This window comes from Gorilla gorilla, chromosome 11 (genome assembly GCF_029281585.2).
Source record: "Gorilla gorilla gorilla isolate KB3781 chromosome 11, NHGRI_mGorGor1-v2.1_pri, whole genome shotgun sequence".
NCBI lineage: Eukaryota > Metazoa > Chordata > Mammalia > Primates > Hominidae > Gorilla > Gorilla gorilla.
This window is the reverse complement of record NC_073235.2, coordinates 93,572,953-93,595,126: the sequence shown is the minus strand read 5'-3', so window position 1 is coordinate 93,595,126 and position 22,174 is coordinate 93,572,953. Positions and strand designations below refer to the sequence as shown.

Below are 22,174 nucleotides of genomic sequence, written 5' to 3'. Positions count from 1 at the left end.
CGCTTTTTTCCTTTTTAATGTGGCTATGAGAAAATTTACAATTACATATGTGGCTTGCATTTTATTTCTCTTGGAGAGCGCTGGTTTGGACAGGAAGTATGAAGAATTTGGAGCAGGGAAACATTGTTGTGGGTTCAGGTCATCGGGAAGTCTTCACTGAGAACTATAGGATTTCACTAAGTAGGTAGGCTCAGGGAGGAATATCCAGTTGAAGAAAGCATCGGTAGTGAAATATGAGGTTAATCTGGGCAGCTGAGGTGACTGTTTGGGTCACATCATGTGCTCTTATAGGGGAGAAAAGTTTCCTGGATAGGTTGGGACCAAACTGTACAGAACTTAAAGTGCCAAGAATTTGGATTTTTTTTCCTATAGGCAGTGACAGCTTCTCCAGAAGAAAATCAGACTTTGCTTAGTAGCTTATGGAATAGCCTGAAATTGGCACTTTCTTATGTAGGGTCAGAGCAGCATAAGCTCCTGGAAACTGCCTGCTCAACAAGCAGTGGGGACCAGGCCTACCTAACCAGGAAATTTACAGTGATATGGAAAGTGTGACTTTGGATTGATTGACCTATTTGGGGGTGGGTGGTAAGTTTAAGCACATGATAATAATGTCACCTGGGAGAGAAGAATCCAGAGGGTGTACCTGTGTGAAACCTGTCAGGGGAGAGGGAGGCAGGCCTTTCACCTTGGTATATTGCTCTAAGCATGTGTATAACCAAATTGAGTGACACTTTCTACCTTTCTTTCAGTCTGTCTGTCTGTCTTTATTTTTGTCTTTATTTTACTATTTTTACTTTCTTAAACATTTTTATTGATTTTTTAATATACGGTGGGATTTTACTGTGTTGCCTGGGCTGGTCTCAAACTCCTGGGCTCAAGCAGTCCTTCCACTTCAGCCTCCCAAAGTGCTAGGATTACAGGTGTGAGCCACCACGCCTGGACTTCTCTTTATTTTATTGAACCCCTACTGTGAATCAAGGGGTTAAGAGGTAACTACAAGGAGATGAAATGAAAAGACCACTGAAGTGGGAAGGGAAACACCTGGGCTATTATCGGGCTCCGTGGCTAACTTATTGAGTCCTCTTGGTCACCTCACTGGGTCTCTTCAGATATGAAAGAGGATTTAGCATTAGATGGGACTAAGACTTCCTCCAACTCTGTGATTCTAGAACAGGCTGATGTCACAAAGGGAGGAGAACGCGCCGTAGCAACCAGGGGCAAGGCTACTCAAGGAGAGTAGGAGGAGGCTAGGCCAGGAAGGGCAAGCACTGGTGGCCTACCCAGGACTTGGCCCAAACCTCTGGGTCAGGTCACCCTCCTCGGAGTGAGCGGACCCCGCTGGAATTGGAGCCCAGTAAGGTCTATGAGTTTGGTATTTTGATCCTGGCTACCCATCCCTTCCATCCCAGGGGTGGTTCACCAGGCTGAGTGGAGCCTTATACTAGGGAGAGAGGAAGCTGAAGAACTGAGCTCCAGGTAAGTAACTTTGCAGCGGATCTCAGATTGTCTAAGGAAACCACTGAAGAAAATGTATGCCCCGCCCCTCCCCTTTCTCCTGGCACTCCTGAGCCACCTGCAGTTGCGAGAGCCGCTGGGAGGGATAAGAGGGAAGAGGACGCCCGGTGAAGGGGTTCCAGCCTGGCAGTTTCTGCGTGTTAGCATTTCTAGAATAGAGTGGGTGGGAACTGACCCAAGTAAAGTCCCAGAGACTCGAACACTGACGCACAGGAAAGCCTCAAGTGGGAGGAGAAATGCAAATCCCCTACTGATGATGGCGTCAGCGGCTTTCTCCTAGGGACTGTGAGGGGCGCTTCTGACTTTGGACTTGAGCACTGCCTGGGACCTGTGCTGAGAGAGCGCTAGGTAAGTGGCCAGACCACACCTTCTGGCTGCCTCTTGTAAGGAGGACATGCTTATTATGCAGGATACTCTGAAGCTTTGCTTTCCCTTGGCGTTTTGACAATTGCTTCATTTTAACCTGCCTGAGGAGGCTTATTATAGAAGGAAGCGCCCGACTCCACGACCCACAGATGCGCCCTGGCACGGGTTCTCCGCGAAAACCGCTCCGCAGGCCCGCGCCACGGTGCCCGGGCGAATCGCCCAGCGGGGGCCAGGGGAGCTGCGGCGGCTGCAGAGGTGTGTCCTCGCGGAGGCTGAAAGTGAGCCCCTCTTCACTTTCTTAGCCAGCTTCTCTAGAGCTGTGATGTCTGACTTTAGATTAGCGTACCTGGATTTCAGAAAAAAGCTTGCAGCTACGGCAGCCGGTGACTGTGGCTTTGATGGGCGCGAGTGACATTTTAGGGCAGGTCATCTCCTTTTGCAAGCTACAGGCCACAGAGCCAAAGCGGCACCACTAGCTCACAGACAGTGGGACAAAATGCCCCTTTAGTGGGATCTTCTAGGAACTGCACGCGAAAAGGACAGACAGGCACTCAGTTTTCAGAAGCAACGTCACAGTTTTCACGAGAAAGAAGTAGCCCCTAGAGAGTGAAAGCAAAGAAACCTGCTGAAGAATGTCTAAAGGCGTTCCCAGAGGCTGCAATAGAAAATGTCCTAGGACTATGTATTCCTTCTTCTTTCTTTTTTCAGCTTTGAATTCAGCTCTCCGAAAGACTCAGATCTTAGTAGTGATTTTTTTCGGTGTTTATTTTTATTTTTTTTAATTTTCCTTTTATTTTCATTTGACACACAATTGTAAATATTTATGGAATATAGAGTGATATTTCAGTAAATATGAACAATGTGTTATGATCAAAGGATATTCAGCATATCCATCACCTCAAACACTTATCATTACTTTGTGTTGTGAACATTCAAAATCCTCTTAGCTTTTTGAAAATATACACTAAGTTATTGTTAACCATATTCATCCTAGTGTTACAGCACTAGAACTTATTCCTCCCATCTACCTGTAAGTTTTAGTTAGAAAATAGATTTTCATCCAAATCATAGCGGGGGTTTAACAATAGTATGATGAGAAACTGTAATGCTATTTTCAACTCATGTTCTCTGTTGTCATTAACTAAAATAAATTGATAGATAGGACAATGTTGATAGTGGCATGAGAATAAATGTTCCAATTTTGTGTGGAATATATATACATCCGATGGAATATATATACATCCGATATCTGGAAAGACAAATGGTTCAGACTCAGGAAACCTCAGGTTGCCCCTTAGAAGCCTCACACATTAGGCAGGCATCATTTTGCCTATTTGATCTTCAAGTTTTTCCTTTTTAAAGCTGACATACTACTTATATCCACCTACCCTATTCATAGCAATGTCAGGAGTGCCACTCATTCTTCATTTAACAAGCATTGATTGAGCATTTACAATATGCCTAGAATTGTAAAGTGTAAAGGTTTTCATAAATATAAAATGATACGCAAATAAAACATTACTTCTTTTCCCACTTGCTTTCTCTTTAGCAAAACATTGGCAACACGTTTTTCTATAAATTTTAAGTCATTTACCAGGAGCTCAGGGAAAAGGTGCTCAAAATGATTCTACTTAAAACCCGAAGAATATGTATATGAAATATATGAAATCACCCTGGTGTTCTATAGGCAAAAGGAAACCTTAGCCTATCTATGAGATATGTTGAAATGTTATGGTGATTAATCATGTAAAAGGGGGTTTGGTGTTTTTACTTGACTTAGAATTGCTGAGAAAACAACCAAAAATTTGACTTTGGAAAACATAAAATGCTGTAATTTCAAGGAGGCAGTGTCATACTAATTTTCCTGAGTTAGGAAATATGTCTACAGCTTCTAAATTGGCCAGAGTGGGGTTACAAGGGGGAAATGCGTACTTTTGTTTTATGACAGGCTGCCAAATAGGTATCAAGTGTGGTTTCTTACTCCTTAAGTAACTTGAGGGTTTAACCACTATCAGATGTTTCTCAGAGACAAAAAGACTACATCCTTTAAGAGATTTGCCCACCTATAATGGATCCTCACAGAGAGAAATGAAACACATTCACTGGTTCAGAAATATTTTTAATTTGAAAAACTGGAGCCTACGAAAATGCATACGTAAAATTCTTCATGAAGCTAAGACAAAATTGGACTAGAAGTCAGGAACATAAAGCTGACTCTAGAAGCCAGACAAATCTGAAATAAAGAAAAAAGAAATTTGGCAATTTCATATAAAAGAAGCTTCTTGGGGGGTTGTTGCTCACATATAAAGTCTTAGAGGGTTTTAGGAGGTATAGTAAATGTCAAATACGTTTGCCTTCAAGTTGCTCCAAGTCTAAGTGTTGAGGGGACAAGAGATAGGGAAAGAGCTTGTTGATAATAGAAATTCACGTAGACTGCTGTGGGCAGGATGTGGGGTGTTTGGCGGAGTGGGAGTGAAAACTTTTTGGAGCAGGTAGAACAGGAGTTCATTTTAGAGCAAGGAAGGCTGTAGTTTAGGGGCACAGAAAGAAGGCTGCTCCCTTCATTAGGGTTGAATTATGAAAAAAACCTTAGTGAAATTTTTGTATCCTTGGATATATTGGAATTCAGTCATAACATTGACTAATTCTAAGGAAAGAAGAAAATATGTACTAGGGCTATGAACAATATTTTAAAACTCTAATTCTACCCCTTCTTTTATAGCATGTCTCAGTGGAATCAAGTCCAACAGTTAGAAATCAAGTTTTTGGAGCAGGTGGATCAATTCTATGATGACAACTTTCCCATGGAAATTCGGCATCTGTTGGCCCAGTGGATTGAAAATCAAGACTGGTAGGATCAAACATATTTTCCCTAGAAGTTGATGCACAAATGTCTGATGCTCTATCCATGTGAATTTATTTTATGGTCCACTTTTTACTCAGTAGATGCATTCTTTTCAGGTAAAGAACTTTCTCAAGGATTTGAAAGCCTTCCCAAAGAAGGGGAATAATTGTCCTTTCTGGTTCCGTTCCTTGTAAATGAAAACTTAATGGTTCTAGTGCTTCTTTTCTCTGTAAACAAAAACCCAAATAATTTTTCATGTATTAAAAAAAGAAGCAAATCAATTGATTGTCAGTTCTCTATCACAGACTTGGTGTAAATCAGTATTTTTTTCTCAGTAAGATTTATACTCTTCAAAGCTCTATTCACCTTATACCATTTAATTTTTTTTTGGCCATCTTTTTTATTGTGGTAAAATACACATAACATAAAATTTACCGTTGTTTTTGGTGTACTGTTCAGTGGCATTACATATATTCACATTATTATGCAACCATCACCACCATCCATCTGCAGAACTTTTTCATCTTTCCAAACTGAAACTCTGTACTCTTTAAACAGTAACTCCCTAGTCCTCCACCCCCAACCCCTGGCAATCACCATCCTATTTTCTGTCTCTGTGAATTTGACTTCTCTAGGTACTTTAGATCATTGGAATCACACAATATTTGTCCTTTTGTAACTGACTTATTTTGCTTAGTGTAATGTTTTCAAAATTCATTCATGTTTAACAGGTATCATATCAGAATTTTCTTCCTTTTTGAAGCTCAATAATATTCCATTGTTTGTATATTATCACAGTTTGTTTTATAAATGTATCTGTCAATGGGCATTTGGGTTGTTCAAACATTTTGGCTATTGCTAATAACCCTGTTAGGAACACTGGTATGCAAATATCTGTTTGAGTCCCTGCTTTTAATTCTTTTGGGTATATACCCAGATGTGGAATTGCTGGATCATATGGCAATTTTATGTTTAATATTTTGGGTAACTGTCATATAGTTTTCCACAGTGATTGACCATTTTACCTTCCCACCAGCATTGCACAATTTCTCTGTATCCTCACCAACACTTATTTTCTGTTTTTTCTTTTCCTTTTTATAATAGCCACCCTAATGGGTATGAAGTGGTATCTTACTCTGATTTTGACTTGAAATTCCCTAATGATTAGTGATGTTGAGCATCTCTTCATGTTAACAATTTAATTTTTTAAAACTTTTAAATGCTTATCACCATGTAATAGGTTTATTGTTTTAAAGTTAGTATGGTAAAAAAGTAGACATTTTACAAAGTTGTTTTCTGTTGTGTAATAATCCTTTTTTTTTTTTAGGGAGGCAGCTTCTAACAATGAAACCATGGCAACGATTCTTCTTCAAAACTTGTTAATACAACTGGATGAACAGTTAGGTCGTGTTTCCAAAGAGAAAAACCTACTCTTGATACACAATCTAAAAAGAATTAGGAAGGTCCTTCAGGTAAGAATGCATTCTACTTTTCCAAAATATTTGGATATATGAGTCTTAAATTTAGTTAAAAATTAAATATGTACCCTTCTATTATTTTCAAATGAAATTTAGGGGAACAATTGAGTTATCTTACCACTTACAAATTTTGTACTCAATTTTATTACCTAACATTTTTCATGAAATGTTGAAAATAAAATACACTAAAAGTATAGTGTATAAAATACATTACAAGTGTGTTGCATGTGGGACTTGCATGTATCTTGTTTACTAGCTATGATCCAGTTCAACAACACTGACCAGACCACAGTTTCATGGCTCTCCAGCAGCCCTCCCTTGCCTTTGTCTCTTAGGTAACAAGTTAGGGTTAGTATTGTTCTCATTCCTAAATGAGAGCATCATGAGTGAATGTATTCTTCCAAATTTGGTTCAGATCTCACACTCCTTTAAAAGTGTTCTTTGGTACTCTCTGGTTCACCCAGGCAGAGCCCATCTCTGGTGTTTCCTCAGCACCAGAACACGTCGATACTGTGGCATTTAGTGTATTCGACATTATCGCTATTTCTATGTGTTTGACTTCTCTCCCTATCATGAGTTCCTTGAGGCAAGGACTTTAGTGTTCAACTTTGAATTTCCAGCACCCAGCATAAGTCTGGACTTGTGGTAGATGTGCAATGTTTACTGATTAAGGGGTGAGTAAATCAAGTAAGTGAATCAGGGATCTAAAGAATTAAAAGCAGGCTAATATGGAGCTAAACCCAGCAGTTCTAATGTAATAAACCCTGATCATGGACTGCTATACTATTTACTGAGTGCATACAACATATTAGGTAACAGAAAAAGTGCTTTGTGCCATTCTTCATGGAGACATTTTTAGAATCCAAAACCTACAATTAACACGTTTTTAGAACATTTTAGCTAGACTATAACAGAAATGTTCTTGACATTACATTTGTGAGAAGGACAAATATATTGTTTTTCCTATTGTTGTTTGGATTGCGCTGAGCTATCTTTGCCCTTGTAATCCCCTGTAAATCTGCAAGACACTTGACTAAAAACAGGACAATAGCATATTGCCGACAAAACAGGATTTTTGGCAGCATACAGCAATCTGTCTTTTATGGAGACAAATCATTTAACGGTGGCTTTATTAGCTTAGTGCTCTAATCTATAAACCTAAAATGGGGATTGGCATGCCATGGCCCACAAGTCAAAAGGCCACTGCCCATTTTCATATGGCCCATGACTAAGAATGGTTTTTATATTTTTAAGTGATTGGAAAAGAATAAAAATAAAATAGATCATAAAATTTAAAATAATATTTCTGACACATGAAAATTATATGAAATTCAAATTTCTGTGTTTTAAACACAGCCACACTCATTGGTTTACATATTGTTTATGATTGCTTTTACACTACAATGGCAGAAGTTGTGATAGAGACAGCATGACCTATACAGCCTAAAATAAAAATATGTGTGTGTATTATATATGTGTGTATACATATGTCTCATATTTACATATGATATATACGTATATCACATTTATCTGGCCTTTTATAGGGAAGTTTGCTAACTCTTAGCCTACTAGTAGAGTCTATAGGTCACTTTGCTAGATAAGCACAGATGGGGAACATATTAATAGATGATGCATGGTCTTTGGAACCAAGAAGGTCTGGGTTAAAAATCTGACCCTCAAATGTGGCTTTGAGCAAATCACTTAATCTTCTGACCTGTATCTTTTAATGTAAACAAAGATAATTATTATCTACCTTTTGGAATTGTGAGGAAGGCTGGAGCTTTTCTTCTGGCAAAATGTAGGCATTCAATAAATGATTCTTATTGTTGGTAGGTAAAATAGCAGGATTTTCTCAGTGTAAATCAGGGGTAAGAAAACAACTCATCTTTTGTGGGCTGGAGGATAAGATTGTGAGGGAAGCTTCTCCTCTGGCCAGTTGTATCAGACGAACCTTGTTAAACCATCACTTCTATTTCACTACGCCACTGCTCAAAAACCTGCAGTTACCCCCAGTCACGCTTCAGCTGGAGCACAAACTCATCTGCATGTGTTAATTGGCCCTCTAGCATCTTTCCTCTTTAGACCTTTCCCAACAATCTTCCTTGAGCTCCTCCACATCCCTACCTCAGAAAAATAGATCTACTACTTGTTCCTGAACATGTCACACACACTCTTGAATGACTCAGCCTTGTCCATGATGGTCCTATGGCCAGGAATGCTCTTCCATCCCTCTTCTACCAGTCTAGTTCCCATCCATCCCTAAAGAATCTATGTAGGTTCCAGTGCAACAAGAAAACCTTCACCACATGCTTTAGTCTGTGTTCTCATCCTCCAGCCCTCCAGCAACAACTACAAGGTAAGCAGCATCTCCTTGTGTCCCTTTCATCTGTGTTGCATGTGTGTTAAACCAGGTCACAAGGTCCTTGAGGGTAAAAGGCTGATCTCCTTTTCTGACCCCACTCCCTCACCCTCAGTACTCAACATGGTTCTAGTGCACACTAGGAATTCAAAAAACAATTTGGTGAATTAAGATATTTGAGTTGAAAAAAACACTTGCTCTTTCTTGTGCTTCCATATATATCAATTTATAAATTGTGCTTACTGGGCATTTGTATTAACAACACAGAAGCTAGTAGTAAAAATCATTGTCATCTATGGTTTTACACCTAAACAAACCTGCGTTTTATGCTTCTTTTTAACCTACTATAATCCCATTAAGTTGTATGTGTTTTTTGCGGGGAAGGGTGGTATGATGAGTCTTTTTTAAAAAATAAGATCCTCTCTTCCCCACAAAAAGAAAAAAAAAATTCCCTATCAAAAGGCTGTTGACGCTGTGCTTATCTGGTTTAAATATTTTCATCCTCTGGGATTTTAAATACAAACCATGTTGACAATTACAGCAAAAAGGAGTAAACAATATGATACCTGGGGAACTAAGGGATGTATAAGGTAGATTTATTTTGGTTCTTTATAGAACAGCTGAGATCTCTAGTTTCAGTATTTAATTATTTATATTACACCTACTTCCAATAACAGTTTGGAATGGCTTGTTATAAAGGACAAAACAAAACCAGTTTCCCGATGGCAAATTCAAGAAGCTCCAAGGTGGAAGCAATAAACACCATCGTTCAGCAGCCCTTGGCCTATTTAAGGGGAGGAGACTCCCACCCAGGAGCAAGGGTTACTTGAATCCTGGCCCTGCCACTTGCAATGTGGCCCTGAGTAAGATATTCACACACTCTGGCCTCAGTTTCCTCAGCAGTGTAAGGGGCAATCACACTGGTACTTTCCCCACAGAAATGTTAGGAGTATGGAGATAATTGATTCTAAAACCTGCAGCAAGAACCATAGTCTTTTGCTTAAGGTTTGCTAAAAATAAATATCTGCCCCAGATAATTCAAGAATGCTTTGCTTTAAGAAAATTAATGGACCTTAAAAAAATTAGTGCAGTTTATTTTTAAGAGTAGTTTTAGGTTTACAGAAAAATTGAGCAGAAAGTGAAGTTCTCATATACTTCCTTCCCAGCTCCACATCCCAGTTTCACCTATTATTTATGTCTTGCATTGGTAGCATACATTTGTGACAGTTGACGAACGAATATTGATACATTATTATTAACTTACATTTCAAGACTACATTAAGATTCACTCCTTGTGTTGTATAATTTTCTGGGTTTTGACAATGCATAATGTCATATATCTACCATTACAATATCATACTAGAGAGTTTCATGGCCCCTGAAAATCTCCTGTCCTCTCCAATATTCATCCTTCTCTCGCTTCCCATGGAACCCCTTAACACTACCGATCTTTTTACTCTCTGGATTTTTCTCCCATATGATAATTCTTTTTTTATTGATATACAATACTTTACATATTTATGGGGTACATGAAATATTTTATTCCATGCATAGAATGTGTAATGATTAAGTCAGGGTATTTGGATTATCCATCATCTTTGAATTTATCATTTCTATGTTGGAAACATTTCAAACCCATTCTTCTAGCTACTCTGAAATATACATTACATTGTTGTTAACTATATTAACCCTGCTATAGAATGTTAGAACTTAATCCTTCTATTTAACTGTATGTTTGTACCCATTAACCAGGCTCTTTTCATTTCCCTCCATCCACCCACCCTTCCCAGCCTCTGGTATCTATATTCTACTCTTTATCTCCATGAGATCCACTTCTTTAGCTCCCACATATGAGTGAGAACATGCGATATTTGTCTTTCTGTGCCTGGCTTATTTTATTTAACATAATGACATCTTGTACAATCCGTGTTGCTGCAAATGACATGATTTTATTCTTTTTATGGCCAAATAGTATTCTATTATATGTGTGTATGCATGTGTGTGTGTGTGTGTATATATATCTATTTCTTTATTTTCTTTATCCATTCTTCCATCAATGGACACTTAGGTTGATTCCAAATCTTTGTTGTTGTGAATAGTCCTGCAATAAACATGCAAGTGCAGGCATCTCTTTTATATTCTAATTTTTTTTCCTTTGGATAAATACCTAGCAGTGGGATTGCTGGAGCCTATAGTGGTTCTATTTTTAGTTTTTTGAGACATTTCCATACTGGTTGTATTAATTTACATTCCTACCAACAGTGTACAGACTTCCTTTTTCTCTGCATTGTCACCAGCATGTTATTTTTTGTCTTTTTAAAAATAGCCATTCTAGGCTGGGCATGGTAGCTCACACCTGTAATTCCAGTACTGAGGTCAGGAGTTTGAGACCAGCCTGGCCATCATGGCAAAACCCTGTCTCTACTAACAATACAAAAATTAGCCAGATGTGATGATGCGCGCCTGTAATCCCAGCTACTCAGGAGGCTGAGGCAGGAGAATCCCTTGAACCCAGGAGATGGAGGCTGCAGTGAGCCGAGATAGTGCCACTGCACTCCAGCCTGGACAACACAGCAAGACTCTGTCTCAAAAAAAAAAAAATATATATATATATATATCATATATATGTGTGTGTGTATATATACACATATATGTATATGTATATATATCATATATGGTATATATAAAAATATATATCATATATGTATATATGATATACGTACATGTATGTATATATGATATACGTACGTGTATGTATATATGATATACGTACGTGTATGTATATATATGATATACGTACGTGTAAGTATATATATTATATATATATATATACATGTATGTATAAAATAACCATTTTAACGGGGGTAAGATGATATCTTATTGTGGTTTCAATTTGCATTTTCCTGATTAGTGATGTTGAGCATGTTTTCTTATATCTGTTGACTATTTGTATGTCTTTTAAATTTTTAAATTCTTTTTATTTCAGTAGTTTTTGGGGTACAGGTGGTTTTTGGTTACATGGATAAGTTCTTTAGTGGTGATTTCTAAAATTTTAGTGCACCTGTCACCTGAGCAGTGTACACTGCACTCAATATGTAGTCTTTTATCCCTCACCCCCCGCTCCCAACCTTCCGCCACAAGTCCCCAAAGTCCATTATATCACTCTTATGCCTTTGCATCCTCATAGCTTAGCTCCCACTTGTGAGAACATATGATATTTGGTTTTCCATTTATGAATTACTTCACTTAGAATAATGCCCTCCAGTTTTATCCAGGTTGCTGCAAAAGACATTATTTCATTCCTTTTTATGGCTGAGTAGTATTCCATGGTGTATATATACCACATTTCCTTTATCTACTCATTGGTTGATGGACACTTAGGTTGGTTCCTTATCTTTGCAATTGTGAATCGTACTGCTATAAACATGGTTGTGCATGTGTATTTTTTATATAATGATTTCTTTTCCTTTGGGTAGATACCCAGTAGTGGGATTGCTGGATTAAATAGCAGTTCTGCTTTTCTTTGAGGAATCTCCATACTGTTTTCCATGGTGGTTGTACTAGTTTACATTCCCATCAGCAGTCTAACAGTGTTCCCTTTTCACTACATCCATGCCAGCATCTATTGGTTTTTGACTTTTTAATTATGGCCATTCTCGCAGGAGTAAGGTGGTATCTCATTGTGGTTTTTAATTTGTATTTTACTGACAATTAGTGATGTTGAGCATTTTTACACGTTTGTTGACTGTATATCTTCTTTTGAGAATTGTGTATTCAAGTCCTTTGCCCGCCTTTTGATGGGATTATTATTATTAGTTTTTTTGCTGATTTGTTTGAGTTCCTTGCAGATTATGGATATTAGTCCTTTGTTAGATACATAGCTTGCAAATATTTTCTCCCACGCTGTGGGTTGTCTGTTTACTTGGCTGATTATTTCTTTTGCTGTGCAGAAGCTTTTTAGTTAATTAGGTCCCATCTATTTATCTTTGTTTTTGTTGCATTTGCTTGTGGGGTCTTAGCCATGAATTCTTTGCCTAAGCCAATGCCTAGAAGTGTTTTTCCAATGTTATGTTCTAGAATTTTTATGGCTTCAGGTCTTAGATTTAAGTCTTTGATCCACGTTGAGTTGATTTTTGTATAGGCTGAGAAATCAGTTTCATTCTTCTACATGTGGCTTGCCAGTTTTCCCAGCCCGTTTATTGAATAGGGTGTCTTTTCCCTGATTTATATTTTTGCATGCTTTGTTGAAGATCGGTTGGCTGTAAATATTTGCCTTTGTTTCTGGGTTCTCTATTCTGTTCCATTTGTCTACATGCCTACTTTTATGCCAGTACCATGCTGTTTTGGTAACTATAGGCTTCTAATATAATTTGAAGTTGGGTAATATGATGTCTCCAGATTTGTTCTTTTTGCTTAGTATTGCTTTGGCTATGCAGGTTGTTTTTTGGTTTCATATGAATTTTAGGATTGTTTTTTCTAAATCTATGAAGAATGATGATGGTATTTTGATGGAAATTGCATTGAATCTGTAGACTGATTTGGGCAGAGTGGTCATTTTCACAATATTGATTCTTCCCATTCATGAGCATGAAATGTGTTTCCATTTGTTCATGTTATATATGCTTTCTTTCAGCAGTATTTTGCAGTTTTCTTTGTGGAGATCTTTCACCCCCTTGGATACGTATATTCCCAAGTATTTCTTTCTTTCTTTTTTGCAGCTGTTGTAAAAGGGATTGAGTTATTGATTTGATTCTCAGCTTGGTCGTTGTTGGTGTATATCAGAACTACTGATTTGCGTACATTGATTTTGTATCCTGAGAGTTTACTGAATTCCTTTATCAGAGTTAAGAGCTTCCTGGATGAGTCTTTAGAGTTTTCTAGGTATACGATTATATCATCAGCAAACAGTGACAATTTGACTTCTTCTTTTCCAGTTTGGGTGCCCTGTATTTCTTTCTCTTGTCAATTGCGCTGGCCAGGACTTCCAGTACTATGTTGATTAGAAGTGGGGAAAGTGGGCACTCTTGCCTTGTTCCAGCTCTCGGGGGGAATGCTTTCAACTCTTCACCATTCAGTATAATGTTGGCTGTAGGTTTGTCATATATGGCTTTTATTATTTTAAGTTCGTTTTATGCCTATTTTGTTGAGGGTTTTTTATCATAAAGGGATGCTGGATTTTATCAAAGACTTTTTCTGCACCTATTGAGATGATCATATGGTTTTGTTTCTAATTCTGTTTATGTAATGTATCATATTTATTGACTTTGTGTGTGTTAAACTATCCCCGTATTCCTAATATAAAACCCATTTGATCATGATGTATTATCTTTTTGATATGCTGTTGGATTTTGTTAGCTAGCATTTTGTTGAGGATTTTTGCATCTATGTTCATCAGAGCTATTGGTCCGGTAGTTTTCTTGTTATGCCCTTTCCTGGTTTTGGTATTAGGGTGATACTGGCTTCATGGAATGATTTAGAGAGAATTCCCTCTTTCACTATCTTTTGCAATAGTTTCAGTGGGATTGGTACCAATTCTTCTTTGAATGTCTGATAGAATTCAGCTGTGAATCCATCTGGTCCTGGACTTTTTTGGTTGGCAATTTTTTTTAAACTACTGATTCAATTTTGCTGCTTGCTATTGGTCTGTTCAGGGTTTCTGTTTCTTCCTGATTTAATTTAGGAGGGTTTTATATTTCCAGGAATTTATCTATCTCCTCTAGATTTCCTAGTTTGTGCACATAAAAGTGTTCATAGTAGCCTTAGCTAATCTTTTGTATTTCTGCGGTATTGGCTGTAGTTTCATTTCTCGATGCGAAATGAAATCTTATTTGGATCTTCTCTCTTCTTTTTTTGGCTAATCTCACTAATGGTCTATCAATATTATCTTTTCAAATAACATGCTTTTTGTTTCATTTATCTTTTGTATTTTTTTGTTTTGATTTTATTTAGTTCTCTGATCTTTGTTATTTCTTGTGTTATGCTGGGTTTGGGTTTAGTTTTTTTTGAGAAATGTCTATTCATACTTTTGCCCACTTTTTAATGGGATTATTTGGTTTTTACTGTTGAATTGTTTGAGTTCCTTTTATAGTCTGGATATTAGCCTTTTGTCAGATGAATAGTTTGCAAATATTTTCTCCCATTCAGCAGATTGTCTCTTCACTCTGCTGATTGTTTCCTTTGCTGTGCAGAAGCTTTTTAGTTTAATGTAGTTCTATTTATCTATTTTTGTTTTTGTTTTCTGTGCATTTGAGGTCATAAGCATAAAATCTTTGCCTAGACCAATGTCCTGAAGCATTTTCCTTATGTTATCTTGTAGCAGTTTATAATTTTAGGTGTTACATTTAAATCTTTAATCCATCTTGAGTTGATTTTTATATATGGTGAGAGATAGGGTCCAGTTCTATTCTTCGGTATATGGATATCCCACCACGATTTATTGAAGAGGATGTTTTTGCCCGAGTGTAGGTTCCTGGCACCTTTGTCAAAAATTAGTTGGCTGTAAATATGTGGATTTATTTCTGGGTTCTCTATTCTGTTCCATTGGTCTATGTGTCTGTTTTTATACCAGTAACGTGCTGTTTTGGTTACTATAGTCTTGTAATATACCTTGAAGTCAGGTAGTATGATGCTTCCAGCTTTGTTCTTTTTGCTCAGATTGCTTTGGCTCTTCAGGCTCTTTTTGGTACCATACAATTTTTTTTTTTTATTTTACTGTTTTGTTTTTTCTATTTCTGTGAAAAACGACATTGGTATTTTAATAGGGATTGCTTTGATTCTGTAGATTGCTTTGGGCAGTATGATCATTTTAATGATATTAATTCTTCCAATCCACAAGCATAGAGATGTCTTTCCATTTGTTTGTGTCCTCTTCAATTTTTTTTCTTTTTTTGAGATGGAGCCTTGTTTGTTGCCCAGGCTGGAGTGCCTTGGCACAATCTCAGCTCACTGCAACCTCTGCATTTCTCCTGCCTCAGCCTCCCGAGAAGAGTAGCTGGGACTACAGGCGTGTGCCACCATGCCTGGCTAATGTTTGTATTTTTACTAGAGACGGGGTTTCACCACGTTGGCCAGGTTGGTCTCAGACTCCTGACCTCAGGTGATCCGCCCACCTTGGCCTCCCAAAGTCCTGGGATTACAGACATGAGCCACACCGCACCTGGCCCTCTTCAATTTTTTTAATCAGTGTTTTGTAGTTTTCCTTGTAGAGATCTTTCACTTTCTTCGTTAAATTTATTCCCAGGTATTTTATTTTTTATAGGTATTATAAATGAGATTGTCTTCTTGATTTCTTTCTCAGCTAATTCATTTTCGTTGTATGGAAATGCTGCTGATTTTTGTATGTTAATTTTGTATCCTGCAACTTTACTGAACCTATTTATCAGACCTAGGAGATTTTTGGTGGACTCTTTAGGATTTTCTAGTATAAAATCATATCATCAGCAAAGAAGGACAAATTTTTGTTTTTTTGATACAGAGTCTCACTCTGTCACCCAGACTAGAGTTCAGTGGTGTGATCTTCGCCCACTGCAACCTGCGCCTCTCAGGTTCAAGCAATTCTCCTGCATCAGCCTCCTGAGTAGCTGGGATACAGGCACATGCCACCACACCCAACTAATTTTTGTATTTTTAGCAGAGATGGGGTTTCACTGTGTTGACCAGGCTGGTCTCGAACTCCTGACCTCAAACGATCTGCCTGTCTTGGCCTCCCAAGGTGCTGGGATTACAAGCGTAAGCCGCAGCTCGTGGCCAAGAAAGACAATTTGACATCCTCTTTTCCAGTTTGGGTGCCTTTTATGTCCTTCTCTGGCTTAATAGCTCTGGCTATGACTTCCAGCAATATGTTGAATAGGAGTAGTTGAAAAATGTTCATCCTTGTCTTGTTCCAGCTCTCAGAGCTCTCAGAGAAAAGACTTTCCACTTTTTCTTATTCAGTATGATGTTAGCTGTAGGTTTGTCATGTATGGCCTTTTTATGTTGAAGTATATTCCTTCTATGCCTCATTTGTTGAGAGTTTTGGTCATGAAAGACATTGAATTTCACCAAATGCTTTTTCTATATCTATTGAGATGGTCATATGATTTTTGTTCTTCATTCTGCTGATGTGATTTATCATGTTTACTGATTTGCATATGTTGAACCATCCTTGCATCCCTGGGATAAATCCCACTTGATCACATTGGTTTTTTGTTTTTTGGGTTTTTTTTTTCTGAGATGCTGTTGGATTTGATTTGCTAGTATTTTGCTGACAAATTTTGCATCAGTATTCATCAGGGATATTGGCCTGTAGTTGTCTCTTTGTGTTGTGTCCTTGTCTGGTTTTGGTACCAGGGTAGTGCTGGCATAGAACGAGCTAGGGAGAATTTCTTCCTCTTCAATTTTTTGGAATAATTTGAGGAGAACTGGTGTTAGTTCTTCTATGAAAGTTTGATAGAATTTGGCAGTAAAGGCCAAGTGTGTTGGCACATGCCTGTAATCCCAGCACTTTGGGAGGCTGCGGCAGGTGACCACCTGAGGTCAGGAGTTTGAGACCAGAGCAGCCAACATGGTGAAATCCTGTCTCTACTAAAAATACAAAAAATTAGCTGGGCGTGGTGGTGATCACCTGTAGTCCCAGCTACTCATAAGGAGGAGAATCACTTGAACCTGGAAGGCGGAGGTTGCAGTGAGCTGAGATCACGCCACTGTACTCCAGCCTGGGTGACAGAGTGAGACTCCATCTCAAACAAACAAACAAAAACAATAACAACAACAACAACAACAACAACAAAGAATTCGACAGTAAAGTCATCCAGTCCTGGACTTTGTCAGAAGACTTACTAATTCAATCTCCTTACTCATTATTAGTCTGTTCAGGTTTTTTTGGGTTTTCTTCCTGATTCAATCTTGCTAGGTTGCATGAGTCCAGGAATTTATCCATTTCCTCTAGGTTTTCCAGCTTGTTAGTGTATTTTTCATAACTGTCTCTGATGATCTTTTATATTTTCGTGATGTCAGTTGTAATGTCTCCTTTTTCATTTCTGATTTTATTTATGTGGGTCATCTCTCTTTCTTATGGTTAGTCTAGCAAGTTGTTTATTGATTTTATCATTTCAAAACAACTAGTTTTTCATTTTGTTGATCCTTTGTATCTTTTTTTAGTGTCCATTTTATTCTGGTCTGATCTTTATTAATTCTTTCCTTCCACTAATTTGGGTTTTTTTTTTCTTGCTTTTCTAGTTACTTGAGGTGCATGATTAGATTGTTTATTTGAATTTTTTGTCTTTTTATGTAGGTGTTTATTTCTATGAACCTCCCTTTTAGCACTGCTTTTTCATAGATTTGGATATGTTGTTTCAATTTTCATTTGTTTCAAGGAATTTTTTTATTTCCTCAATTTCTTCCTTGATGCAATGATTATCCAGTAGCAGCATGTTTAATTTTCATGCATTTGTACAGTTTCCAAAGTGCCTTTTGTTGTTGATTTCTGGTTTTATTCTATTGTGGTCTAAGAAGATATCTGATATAATTTTGATTTTTAGAACAATTTTTGAGACTTGCCTTTTGTCCTATGATCTTGATTGGGTAGTACACTTTGGCTTAGATTCTGAGTGTGTACAGTAGTGTAGTCTCTGTGTAATTTCTTTGGCTATAAACAACATCAGTGGTGTCTATGATTTCCTTGATGGCTTAGGGTGCATTTGTTAGTGGAGGCTGTGTTGAAGTTTTTCTGGGGACTGGGACACCAGGTGGGCCAGATTTAGGCCCCAGGGGTGGCAGCAGTGGGCTGACCATGTCTGTCCTTGGGACCCAGTGTGGAGTATGCTGGCACCAGTGTTAGCAAGTCCAGGTGGGCCAAATATTAAGCCTCTAGGTGGCTTTCGTAAGTGCTGGATATAGCAACAGTAGGCCAGGCAGGTGTGTGGGTTCTTGGACCCCCGGGCAGGCAGTATGGCATGGGCAATGGCAGTAGCAGTGATGGGACAACCCTTTGCTCCCATGCAGTCTATGCTGATGTTGGAAGTAGTTGTGATGGGCTGCGAGGGCCAGTCCCCAGGCCTATAGGTAGCACATGTGGGTGGATGCCAGCTGTGGTTGTAGCAGCAGGTTGGATGGGCCCAACCTTAGACTTTGGAAGGATTGCTCAGGTGTGAATGGTGGTAGACTAGGTTGTATGAGCCCCACTTTACAGTTTGCCTTTTCTAGACTGTCATGTAATTGGAATCATATAGGCCGTGGCCTTCTTAGATTGGCTTCTTTCACTTGGCAATATGTTTTTAAGGTTCCTTTGTGTCTTTGCATGGCTTGATAGCTCATTTCTTTTTGCTGCTGAATAATACTCTTTTGTACAGATGTACCCCAGTTTGTTTATTCATTTTTGACTATTATGAATAAAGCTGCTATTAGCATTCATATGCGATTTTGTGTAGGAGTAAGTTTTCAACTCATTTGGATAAATATCTAGAAGCATGATTTCTGAATCATTATTATTGGACTTACTGTTGCAAACCCCTTTTCCTTATTCACCTTCCTTTTTGTCTTTCTCCCTCAGATAGAATGACTTAAGAAAAATAAAAACAGTGCATATTCAAAATTTTTTAAAATTAAAGCAACACAAAAAGTGCAAAGAAGAAAGTATGAAAAAATAAAAAATCTATGGCCTGGAAATAAACATATTAATATTTGATAGGTGTCATTCCAGACATCCCCTTATACATGTATATATGCAGATGGAAGGTGGCATTGCTACTGCTGCTCCCATCCCCTGCCCCCACCCACCCACACACACACCAGGAACGCTCCATATCTCTTACATTATTTTCCTCCATAGCTTTTATAAACCTCTGGCCTCCTCTATATTTACTTGCCTTTTTCTTGCCATTAGAAGACCATCTTCATAAAGGGAGGGATTTTGTTTGGTTTACTGCTATATCCCCAGTGCCTGGACAGTGTGCCTAGACACATACTAGGTGCTCAATAAGTGACTTATGAATAAATGAATACCTACATAGGAATATCAGATCAAAAAATGAAACCATATTATTAATATGTATTTTAAAATAAAATTTTATTTTTATTTGAATTCAATTAAATATTATTTTAAAATATTAAATGTTTCCTTACCATAAGAAATATTTTTTCCCAAAAGAAATTCCACTCAAGTTAATTTTTAAAACTATGAAAACCGCCAGGCGCAGTGGCCCACGCCTGTAATCCCAGCACTGTGGGAGGCCGAGGTGGGCAGATCACGAGGTCAGGATATCGAGACCATCCTGGCTAACACGGTGAAACCCCGTCTCTACTAAAAATACAAAAAATTAGCCGGACATGGTGGCGGGCGCCTGTAGTCTCAGCTACTTGGGAGGCTGAGGCAGGAGAATTGCGTGAACCCGGGAGGCGGAGCTTGCAGTGAGCCGAGATCACGCCACCGCACTCCAGCCTGGGCAACAGAGCGAGACTCCGTCTCCAAAAAAGAAAAAAAAGAAAACCATTAAGAGATGATGAGATACAGAAACCACATATTTCACTTCTAGGCAGTTGTCTGTTCACTCCATGCTATTAAATATGAGGAGAAATTAACGTTCTTAAATTTGCTTCCACTTCTCGTTCCCATCCCCACCTGCCAATTTTCATCATTTATATTTTGTTAGTTACATTATCCTTGTTGTATCATGGCAATTCCACACATTTCTTTAATTTTGTGTGTAGGTAGATTCAGTGCTCATCACCACTTCTTTCACCATTACTTCTCCATTCCTGAGGTTTCAAATTTTGCTTCATTCTGAATTGCCTAGATTTCATCAAGTAGTTTTTCAAGAAGCTCTCAATGATGCTGTAATCTTTGAGAACGTTCATGCTTAAGAATATCTGGTACTGTAAAGGACACACTGACTTGCTATAAAGTTCTTGGTTTACTTTTTCTTTCTCTCAACTATTTGTAGACATTGCTCTATCAATACGGGAGAAGTATTAGGCCAACCTGCAGTTTTTGTTTGCAGTTAGGAGTGATGTTGAAGCTATTTTACAACCAAGACAGTATGAGCAATAACTAATCAGAAAAGATTAGGATCGAACAACTTACTAGCCCTACTGATGCATACCCACTGAATATAAGCTCTGCTTATAGTGAAAAGTCAAAGAGAACAGAAGGATTTAATGTGAAGAATGAAAGTCCCTCGTTTCTTAAGAAACGTTTCTCTTCAGTTATGTTCCAATTGTAATTTAGTGTGGAATGAATGGCGTGTTTCATGCTGTCTTCTCTTCAGGAATAGTTGTAAATCTAGATAACACACACCTCCACAAGTGTAGAGAATAAACAGACCTCTAATTTGCTTTAGTCCCCAGGGTTGGCTACAGCACAGCTGCCCTTGGATCGACATGGAGAAACCTGCATTCAAAGGTCCAAATCTTGTCCCTAGGACTTAGCTTCTTCACCTGGGACATTCAGATGATACTAATTGAGGAAACCAAGATACAGGAATTTAGTACCCATCTATTCCTTCTAATACAAAACATCGGAGAATTCTGGCTTTTGCAAACTGTTGTTGACATTTTATACCCAGATGTTACCATTACTTTTGAAGCCTCTTGTGCCTCCTCCCTGACACCACTCTGCTCTCTTTCCGCCTGGAGCAACCACTGACCCAAAATTTGCATTTGTCATTTTTTTTCTTTTTGTTGCCATTTTACCACATACATTTGTATCCCTAAACAATAAAGTGTCTAGGTTTGAAAGCTGCTAAATCCACGAGTGAGATCACACTATATTTATACTTCAGCAACTTGCTTTCTTCACTCAGCATGGTTCCTGACATTCATCCATACGGATGTGTGTAGCAGTAGTTTATTCATTTTCATTGCTGCATAGTATACCATTGTGTGAATTATCACAATTTATTCATTCTACTGTTGATGGGCATTTGCGTTATTTCCTGTATTTCTTTGCTATTGCAAACAATGTTACTGTGAACATTCTTATGGTGTGTCCCTTGGGGCACATGTGTAAGAAATTCTCTAGAATATATGCCTAGGAGTGGAATTGCTGAATCATGCACTGTGTACATCTTTAATTATATTACATAATGCCAAATTGTTTTTTAAAAATGGTTATACCAATTTACACTTTCGTTATAGGGCTGGAGTTCTGGCTCAATATTCTCATCTACACTTGTTATGGTCATGGATCATACAATCTGGTGGTATATCCGCCTTATTTCCTCATTTTACTTTTTATTATTTTTCTAATTTTTTCTAACTTTACTCAGATACTTAATTTTCATCCCTTTTTTAATAAATGCATTTAATTTTTGATATTTTTGAGAGGTGATTTTGTATGCTTTCATATGTAGTGCTCTCATTGTTCGTATCTAAGTAATCCATAATTCCAGTTTTGAATTCTATTTCTGGCTAGATAAATTAAAAAACCATTCCACTATAAACACATAGAAATGCGATATAAATTATAACAGGCTTTTAAATGCACAGATAAGCTCACCACAAATTAAAAGAAATCACGGAAACAAAAATTAAGAAAAACCTGTAAAACAAAATTTAAGTAGGAGCTCACATGATGGCTTCCATGCATTCTTAGATTTTAGAAATACAGGTCCCCAGCATGATAAATTTAAAAAGCAA

The 22,174-nt window shown here is 37.9% G+C and overlaps 1 protein-coding gene across 3 annotated transcripts in view; it reads left to right on the top strand.

Moving 5' to 3' along the window:
* The first annotated feature begins 1,213 nt into the window (after nt 1-1,213).
* STAT4 (signal transducer and activator of transcription 4) overlaps nt 1,214-22,174 on the top strand; it is a 120,111-nt gene continuing 99,150 nt past the window's right edge. The window contains exons 1-4 of one of the 3 annotated variants that reach the window (XM_055379298.2): nt 1,214-1,476; nt 1,796-1,863; nt 4,604-4,732; nt 6,054-6,198. In XM_055379298.2, the coding sequence (XP_055235273.1) occupies nt 4,605-4,732; nt 6,054-6,198 (273 nt within the window). In that variant the 5' untranslated portion in view covers nt 1,214-1,476; nt 1,796-1,863; nt 4,604. Of the gene's footprint in view, nt 1,477-1,630; nt 1,864-4,603; nt 4,733-6,053; nt 6,199-22,174 lie in introns of those variants that run through there. The other 2 variants (XM_019022833.3, XM_055379297.2) reach the window with 2 other exon arrangements.